The sequence below is a fragment of the Pelodiscus sinensis genome, chromosome 2 (assembly GCF_052426305.1).
Source record: "Pelodiscus sinensis isolate ZL-2025 chromosome 2, ASM5242630v1, whole genome shotgun sequence".
NCBI classification, from domain to species: domain Eukaryota; kingdom Metazoa; phylum Chordata; order Testudines; family Trionychidae; genus Pelodiscus; species Pelodiscus sinensis.
The window spans coordinates 8,565,192-8,574,347 of record NC_143053.1 but is presented as its reverse complement, the minus strand read 5'-3'; the positions used below and the strand labels follow the sequence as shown (position 1 = coordinate 8,574,347).

At 48.8% G+C, this 9,156-nt stretch overlaps 1 protein-coding gene across 9 annotated transcripts in view; it reads right to left on the bottom strand.

The window, feature by feature from the left end:
• The window catches only part of PTP4A3 (protein tyrosine phosphatase 4A3), a 170,086-nt gene that overhangs the window by 31,875 nt on the left and 129,055 nt on the right, over window positions 1-9,156 (bottom strand). For 8 of the 9 annotated variants that reach the window (XM_075920037.2, XM_075920039.2, XM_075920040.2 and 5 more), the window contains one exon: window positions 2,380-2,472. The exons of the other annotated variant lie outside the window; for it this stretch is intronic. In XM_075920037.2, the coding sequence (XP_075776152.1) occupies window positions 2,380-2,472 (93 nt within the window). The remainder of the gene's footprint in view (window positions 1-2,379; window positions 2,473-9,156) is intronic. 9 annotated transcript variants of the gene reach the window in all.

Sequence of the window (9,156 nt, the reverse complement as noted above, 5' to 3'; positions counted from 1 at the left end):
GTGTCTTTCTGAACCGTGTGCTCCACCATACCGGTTGGCTTTCCCCCCTCCCTCAATGTAAAAATTCCTCTGTGACCTCTTCAATGTGCCACGCCGGCGATCTAGTTCCATTTTGATTTAAGTGGAGCCCATCTCTCCTGTTCAGGCTCCTCCTATCCCAAAAGGTTCTCCCGTTCCTGATCAACCTTAATCCCCCCTCTCAACACCATCATCTCGTCAACACATTGAGACCTTGACATTTTGCCTACCTGGCCTGATGGATGGTTCTGGAAACATTTAAGAGAATGCTGCCTCCCATGGACATCCTGGACTTAGCAGCCTAAATTTGTCCTCCGCCATCTTTCTGCCACTTTTCCCTGTGCCGTGACTAATGGCTCCTCCCCAACACTCCATGTAAGTCTGTCTAGATGTCTCAAGAGCTTCAGGGGGTAGCCGAGTTAGTCTGTTACAGGAAAAAAACAGCAAGCAAATGGTCTGGTAGCACTTTATAGACTAACAAAACATGTAGATGGTTCCTAATGGTATCCTTCCTGCCTTATCCATCCACTGACTTTGATCTTTATCTACTCAGGTTTAACACCCTTTCTCCTGATACTTTATGCACAGAGGTAGGGGGGTGAGCGACAGAACATCTCCCCCCCCCCCTTCCCTTCTCTTATTTATTTCCAGTTTCCTTATCCTCTAATCATAACTCCGGTCATCTAAAGAAGTGGGCTGTGCCCATGAAAGCTCATGATACCATCTACATGTTTTGTTAGTCTTTAAAGTGCTACCAGACCATTTGCTTGCTGTTTTTTTAGATGTCTCAAGAGATCCGTAATCTTTGCACTTGGCAGGCAATTCACAATGAGGTTCGCCTGGTCATCACAAACCCAGCTATTTATAGTCTAATAGTCAAATCCTCCATGATTATTATTGGTCTCTTCCTAACAACAGGGGTTCCCAAGACAAGTATCAGAGAGGTAGCCGTGTTAGTCTGAATCTGCAAAAGCAGCGAGGAGTCCTGTGGCACCTTATACGCTAACAGAAGTATTGGAGCATGAGTCTTTCTGACATGCATCTGACAAAGTGGGTCTTTGCCCACGAAAGCTTATGCTCCAACACTTCAGTTAGTCTACAAGGTGCCACAGGACTCCTCACCACTCCCCAAGAGAGAGAACCTCAGTTTGAGGGGATACCATAACACCATCTGGAAGGAGAGTCCCTACTACGGGATCCTTTCCCTTTGTTCCCACTTCATATTCTCCTTCCTCAAGGGTTTCATCTTTCTCAACAGCAGAGGCTGTCCCAGAAAGTCTCTTCTGTGTGTCCCTTCACTCCTGCTGGTCAGCCACTTTGGTCTCAAGAAGCCATATTTGGTCTCAGAAGTGGCATGAGCTGCTTGCACTGAATGAGATACAGGTCGCCTGCCGACAAAGTAGGCAACCACACATGCTGCATTAGTGCAATAAATTGTACAGCCTCCCTTCTGCTGCTCGACTTCTACTTGCATTGTTTTCACTCTTGTGGGGAGGAAGGGGGTTGTGCATTTTGGAGCTCTACGATCATAACAGGATTGAGTTCCTGGCTTTCCGTCCTGTGCTCACTCCATCCATCTCTCAGAAGTGGTATGCTCCCCTGGAGGAACTTGCGCACATTACGAGATTCAAGGCGGCAACTGGTGGCGAAACACGGGGGTTTATTCCTTTCCACTTACGGAGCTTTACTGCATTGAGTCATAAAACAACTACACACTTCATGGAAGCCATAATAACGGCCAAACTGAAGCATCAATTCCAACGGCAGTCATTGGCGGATGAGTTACTGGAAGGGTGGGAGAGGGCAGCAAAGCAGATATTTACAGAAATGAAACATATGGGAGAGACTGGGGCTAGTGGGTTCTATCCAAGCTTGGGCATCAGTGCCTTGGGAAGGGAAGGAACTCCCAGCGGTGGCATCTGCTCCCATCGCTCTCAGCTTAGGGTACGTATTTCAGCTGTCACTAGCTGTCTAGCCTCTCTAGTCTTTACTGTCTATCTAGACTCCCAGCTGGGCTGATGTCTTGGTGTGGCCCGCTTCTTTCAGCCCAGGTGGGAGCCAGATTGCTCTGAACCCCACGGAGTTTGGCGTGGCCGTGGCTCCGCTGTGGTTTATAGCGGCACATGTTGGAAAAGGGAAGCCAGGAAAAAGTGAAGGTGGCGCCTGAGAGAGGGCGGACAGTAACTCCAGAGAAGAACGGATCTAGCAAGTTCCCCCCGTACTGTAACAGGTCGGCTTCCGCAGGGCTTTCACACCTGAGGGAGGTTTGGAAGCCTCCCAGGGCGGCTTTGGCTCATCCCCGAAGTGTGGGACAAAAGAGGCTCCCTGGCCAGGAGCAGCAGCCCTGAAAAGGCTACATACCATAACTGTGATGCCGTCCTTCTCCAGGGGAGTCTTGTCATAGGTCACTTCGCACACCCGCACGACTGTCGTGGCGCCGTACTTCTTCAGATCCTGGGAAGGGAAGGGAGACATTTGACTTACACACATCTTCTCTAAAGCACCTCTACCAGTGGGCAGACAGGCACATGACCTCGCTTCGCACCTGGGCTATGTGTGTGGCTCTCCTTCCAGGTCTAGGACTCAGCCAGGCACTGAAACATGTCTGAGCACCGGCCTAAGAGCCTGGCTGAATAAGGGCCAGTGCATGGTGACATGCACAGGGAGGGGTTCAGGGCTGCAAGAAGTCATTTCACCCTCTCCTTCTCTACATTTACATTCATTACTCCCTTCATCCTCCCACCACCCCTTTAACACAGCTGCCCTGACAACGAAATTCTCCACCACATACAACTGCCCTTGTGAGGGCAGAACCCGGACGTGGTTGGAATGCAAATGCATACGCCAAAACGTCCGAGCAATTCTGGCAGAAACCAACTCTCAGAGCCCTTGGGCAAGTCTGCACCTGCGTGATGCTTTGGGGGTTCACCCTAAGGATGTTAAATATCGATGAAATTTCCATTGACTACTTGATAGGCACTTCCGCATTCCTCCTTTGAAATTTCAAAGTTGGAACTCCACATGCAGGGAAGTTCCACTGACCCCAGGCTCCATGTAGCACTGCTGCTTTGAAATGCCGTGCGGAGCCCGGGATCAGCTGGGGACTCCCCAGTTGACTCTGGGTTCCGTGGAAATGCCGCACGCAGCCTGGGGTCAGCTAGGGAGTCCCCAGCTGACCCCAGGGCCCACGTAGCACTGCCACTTTGAAACACCGCCACAGCCTTTCAAAGCAGTAGCCTGGGCTCTGTGTGATGCAGCCCCTTTGAAATGCCGCCACGGCATTTCAAAGCGGCAGCACCACATGGAGACTGTACCAGGAGTCTGTGCGGCGCTGCCGCTTTGAAGTACCCCATTTCTCCCCTCTATCTGACAGAGGCAGCAGGGATGGGGGGGGGAACAACTAGTTGACTGATTATCCAATAAGCATTTGCTTATCGGATAGTCAACTTGTTGACTAGTCCTTAACATCCTTAGTTCACCCACCTCTATAAGGGGGTCTGTTCCTACCTGCCTGGAAATGTCAGGTGCCCATGGGCTGTGATGCTCTTGCTTCGTGAACTCACACCCAGCACCATGCCCAACAGAACAAGGTTTCACCCTGCGCTTCCATCACCCAGTTTCTCCTTTGCTGGATGACCCTAAAAGACCTTCCGATCCTGAATCTCCTCAAATCGCCTGCAGTATCCAGTCACGGCTTTGACGCCCCCCACACCGTCCCTGCATAGAACAGCTAGATCTCTCAGCTGGGTTAGACACCTCCCGTTACTACACAGTGCATTGGTCTGCAGTAAAACTAAGTTTATTAAGAACACAGAGTCAAGTGATTTCACACTAGATGGAAGGGCAGCAAACCAAACCAAACGCACACAGTGTCTAATCCTTAACTCTCGCCAGGCTGTATAGCTTCTTATTCACACCATGTTGTTAGCATTCTCCAGCATGACGGGCTGTCGCAGCCTGGATCCACCCTTCCCCGCTACGAAATGGGGATGGGGCCACATGTCTGGCAGAGGTGCTGTGAAGATTCATTCATATTTGTACAATGAGGCAGAAGAGCTACGTAACTGATAAGTACTGCAATGATGAAGCCTCCCTCTCCCTACGCAGGAAAATACTTCTTTCTTTCTTTCTTTCTTTCTTTCTTTTTCTTTCTTAATCTTGCGCTAGCAAGCACTTTGCCATGCGTAACCTTCGTGCGACTTCACTAGAAGCTCTATCTCCCTACATAAAAGCGTGTGTCAGTAACAGCAACATCTGTCAAGTCCGCCAACAATTAGTCTTGCACGGACGCAGCTCAGCTGATTAAGCAATGAGAGGCAGGGCCAGACATTCTGTTCTCTGCTTATACAGCACATAGCTGAGTGGGGCTTTGGCATACTTGGGGCTCCTATAATAACATGTGGCAGTGTAGTTCCGTGGTTAGAGCAATAGACTGTGATTCAGGAAGACTGGGGTCCAGTCGCACCTCTGCTACTGACATGTTTCATGACCCTGAGCAAGTCACTTCACTGTTCTGTGCTCTCTTCTGGGCAGAGTGCGCGCCTTGCGCTCTGTTTGTACAGCACAATAGTCCCCTCATGTTACTGGATCTCTTTAAGCACGGTCATAGTGTAAATAAATACTTTTAGGATAGTTACCGGCGTCTAACCTAGCTCAAGGTAAGGCTATGTGACTGGTAGAATGCAGCCCCTGGCTTGCCTGGATCTGGCTCCCAAGGCTCTGGGCTCCCCACCAACACTAGGGAACACATGCTGGTGCTCCAGCTCCCCTGCTACCTCAACACTGGGCTGGAGCACACAAAATCTACTAGCCTGCTCCCCCTCCCGTCTCCCCCCCCCCCCCCCCAGCTGCGGTGTGCAAGGGGAATATGGGGAGTGTTTCTCTCCTTCTCAGTCAAGGACAACGTCAGTGGGTTTTAGATTTTTTTGGCCATTTATGGGTTTTAGGTTTTTTTGGCTTCTCACTTCCGCGCAGCCCCCAGCTGATTTTTCTGTGGGTCAGTGCCCCCCCCCCCCCACCCCTGCTCTATGGCCAAAAGGCCTGAGTCTTGCCTGGAGAGACTTGGATTAAAACCTTCATGTAAACAAGGTTTAAGAGGCCATCAAAGGTTAAATAACAGGGCAGGAAGATAGAAAACGTCATGTAGGCAAGAGTGGGATTTTTTTTGGGCTACAGCCAAAGAGGTTAGACACTTTCACCGCTCCTTCAAGTCGTAAACACAAGCAAGGACATTTATTTTGAATCCAAGGTGGTATGCAAAGCTCATCTTGTTGCCCACGAAACCAAACAACATCCACGGACAACATAGCCAATTCTAGGAAAACAGAGGGCTAAAAACAGCACGTTGGCTGCGGTCCCAAGCGCTCAATAGAGCAATACCAGAGAGGAGATAAAGGGAGTGCTCTTTAATCTGGCCTCTGCTCCAGTGTGTTTTCATCTTGTTCTGAATCACACAGGGCTTTGCCCCCAAGACTCTGGCGCGACTGCACACTGCAAAGACTTCACCAGTTTTCTCCAGCAACTGTCTGCAGCAGAAAGGAGGCAACTGGTCCTGGTCTTGGATAGGAAGTCAGAAGAGAAGTTTATTCATGACTCTGCCACTGACCTGCCAAATGACCCTGGGCAAATCCCTCTATTTCCCCTGTTACTCTTTGTCCTATCTACTTTTGGGGCAATAACATCTCTTGCTCCGGGTTTATACAGTGCTAGCAAAGTGGGGCCAGAATCTCACCGTGGGTTACTACGTGCATTATGGCAGCACCTACTTAACAATATAAATGAACTATAAAATGCCACAAGCTTCCTCCTTCCACAGGAAACTGCTGGCTGTGCACAAGAGGGTGAATTCAGACACACTGTAAAAGGGAGAGATGGAAGAGAACATCTACTGGATTAACAGAGTGTCATATGTAAGACACGGGGGGGGAAACTGGCTCACTCTATCTGGCCCTGGTGATGCCTCAGTTGGCGTACTGTATCCAGGTCTGAGCACCACACTTGAGGAAAGGTGTGGAGAGTCCAGAGGAGAACAAAAACAATAGGTCAGGAGTAGGGAACTTTTTTGGATTGGGGGCTGCTGACTGACAGACAAATCAGTCGGGGGGTCACACACAAAACCAACAAAACACTCCTCACTGAGGTGGTCCCCAACTGAGGAGGAGAGAGACGCTCCCCACATTACCCTTGCACACCAGGCTAGTAGATTTTCTGTGGTCCAGTCCCACAGGAGAGATGGCAGGGGCCGGGGGCTTTTCCATTGCTGGGGGGGAAGAGCCCTGAGCCTGGGCCGGATCCAGGAAAGCCAGTAGGGATTGGGGTCGGGGGTGCATCTGTCCCCCAAGCCTTAGGTTCCCCACCCCTGCAATAAAAGGTTGAGAAACCTGACCGATGAGAAAAGGTTACAAACTTGGGCATGTTTAGTCTAGAGGAAAGATGACTGAAGGGGTACTCCGATAACAGTCTTCCAATACATTATGAAGCTCAATTGCTCTCCATGTCCACTGAATGTAGGACAAGCAATAATGAGCTTAATCTGCAACACAGGAGATTTAGGGTGGATAGTAGGAGAAAGTTTTCTGAGCGATATTACGCTCTGGAAGAAGCTTCCAAGGGAGGTTGTGGAATCCCCGTCACTGAAGGTATCTAAGAACAGGTTGAACAAAAGGCTGTCAGGGACGGTCTAGGGTTTTTTGGGCCTGCCTCTACACAGGGGGCTGGACTTGAAGACTCTGAGGTCCCTTCCAGCTCGCCATTTGTAGGATTCGAAATGATCCATCTTGTCTTCTGCCTGTGCAATTATTGCTTGTAGTATATTCCTCCAGGGCTCTTTCCAGTCCCATTTTTTAACTTCTCAAGCAGTGGGGCTTGAGAAACATGCAGAAATATTTGCGTATATAGATAGATGTAACACTGGGGGTGGGGAGAAAAAAAAGTCAACCTCGCTGGCATTTCAGAACACAACAGCAAGCATCTAGTAAGCACTATCCAATGCATTCTGCTTACTGTCTACTGAGCTTACACGGCGTCCATCACCCCAGTACCTGTGCACCTCCCAGCTGTTAGGGTACGTCTAGACTACAGGCTTTTGTCGACAGAACTTTTGTCGACAGATCCTGTCAACAAAACTTCTGTCGACAAAGAGAGTCTAGGCTACATCCTGTTCTGTCGACAAAGCAAGCCACTTTGTCGACATGACAGTGTAGACGCAAAGGAGAGTGTAGATGCAACAACGCACTCTGCCGACAAGAGGCGTTATTCCTCATAGAATGAGGTTTACAGTCGTCGACAAAACTGCTGAGTTCTGTCGATGTTATGTTGACAGAACTCAGCGGTAGTGTAGATGCAGGTATAGTTTTGTCAGCAAAAGGTATAGGCTGATCACCATATTTGGGGTCAGGAAGGAATTTTCCTCCAGGGTTAATTAGCAGAGGCCCTGGAGGTTTTTCACCTTCCTCTGTAGCATGGGGCACAGATCACAGCTGGAGGATTCTCTGCATCTTGGGGTCTTTAAACTATTTGAAGGCTTCAATATCTGAGATATAGGTGAGAGGATTATTCCAGGAGTGGGTGGGTGAGATTCTGTGGCCTGCACTGTGCAGGGGAGCAGACTAGATGATCATAATGGTCCCTTCTGACCTTGAAGTCTATGAGTCTGCATCCTTACAGCATCCTTGGGAGGCAGGGCAGTGCTATTCTCACCATTTCATAACAGAAGAAGACAGAGACTAAGTGATCATCCCATGGTTACAGAGGATGTTTGTGGCAGAGCAGGGAACTGACCCCACCTGCCGCAAGTTCTAACCACTGGACCAAAGCTCTGTCCCTTCTGCTGTAAAAGCGTGTGACCGCCCTGTGAACATGCAATTACCCAATGTTAGGAGCTCAGAGGATGGAGTAATTTTCTTCCCCAAACGAGGGCCAAATGTATGGTTACTGTTTATGAGTTCAGCCGCTAATGCATCGCAGGTTCCTCACATCATGGCTAGGTTTTCTAACAAGCGCAGGTGACATCTCCTGTCACATTTTATTCCACATCCTGAACAGCTCATTAAAAAAAAATAAACCTGACAAACAAAGCTGGCTGCAGCCCAGGAGTCATGACAGTGGCATCAGATTTCAGGGCAGTAAGCAGTGAGCCAATCTGTGCTCACACTCCTGAATGACACATGCAACCCCACAGAGCCAGCTGGGGAGCCTGACGCTTACCCCGTTAATACACTTCTTGAACAGCCAGCTTGAAGTTATTTTTTAACCTACTATTGTTGCAAGTAACTCTGAAGATTACTACAAATAAAAAGAGAAAATAATTATTTCTTTATCCTCGGCGCATCGAACAGCCTTTTGTGTCGTCACTTTCACCGCTGTCCTTATTTTGCCGGTCAGTTGGTCTGTTTCCTGTACTGTTAGGGTGCTTGCCTTTCACACAGCAAGAGAGGAGAAAAACGCTTTTTAATGAAACAGAAAAAAGGAAGTGTAAAGCCATGGAATCTGGTTGGGGGGGAGAGAAGGGGGGTTTCTGTGTGGGAGTACAATCTGAAGCTACTTTAAACTCTTTTTGAAAAGGACCGGATTTAGTAGATTGCGTCCTTTTGAGTGACACATGCAGAACAGGAGCGTTCTGCAAATAAAAGTGGTTATTGATACTAAGGATGTGAATGGGTAACTGGTGAGCCAGTTACCTGGTAAGCATCACCTTTAATGGGTGAAACTTACTGGATACCGGTTAACTAATACCCGGGGAGCAGCCCCACGGTTGCTGGGAGAAGCAGTCTCATCTGTAGACACCAGAATCTCTTCCTAACATAGTAACAAGGAAGGAGAGTGACTTGATCACTCGCTGTAAGTAACTACATGGGGAACAAATATTTGAAAATGGGATCTTCCATCTAGCAGACAAAGGGATAACATGATCGAATGGCTAGAAGCTGAAGCCAAACACATTCAGACTGGAAACAAGTTAGCCCCCCACCCGCAAACAGTGAGATTAACCACTGAAACAAGAGTCATGGTGAATTCTCCACCACAGACCATGTTTACATCAAGGCTGGATGTTTTTTTAAAAAGATCTGCTCTAGGAATTATTTTGGAGATGTTCTGGGGACAATGTTCCTTCTAATTGTTCCATCCATGCATGGAATA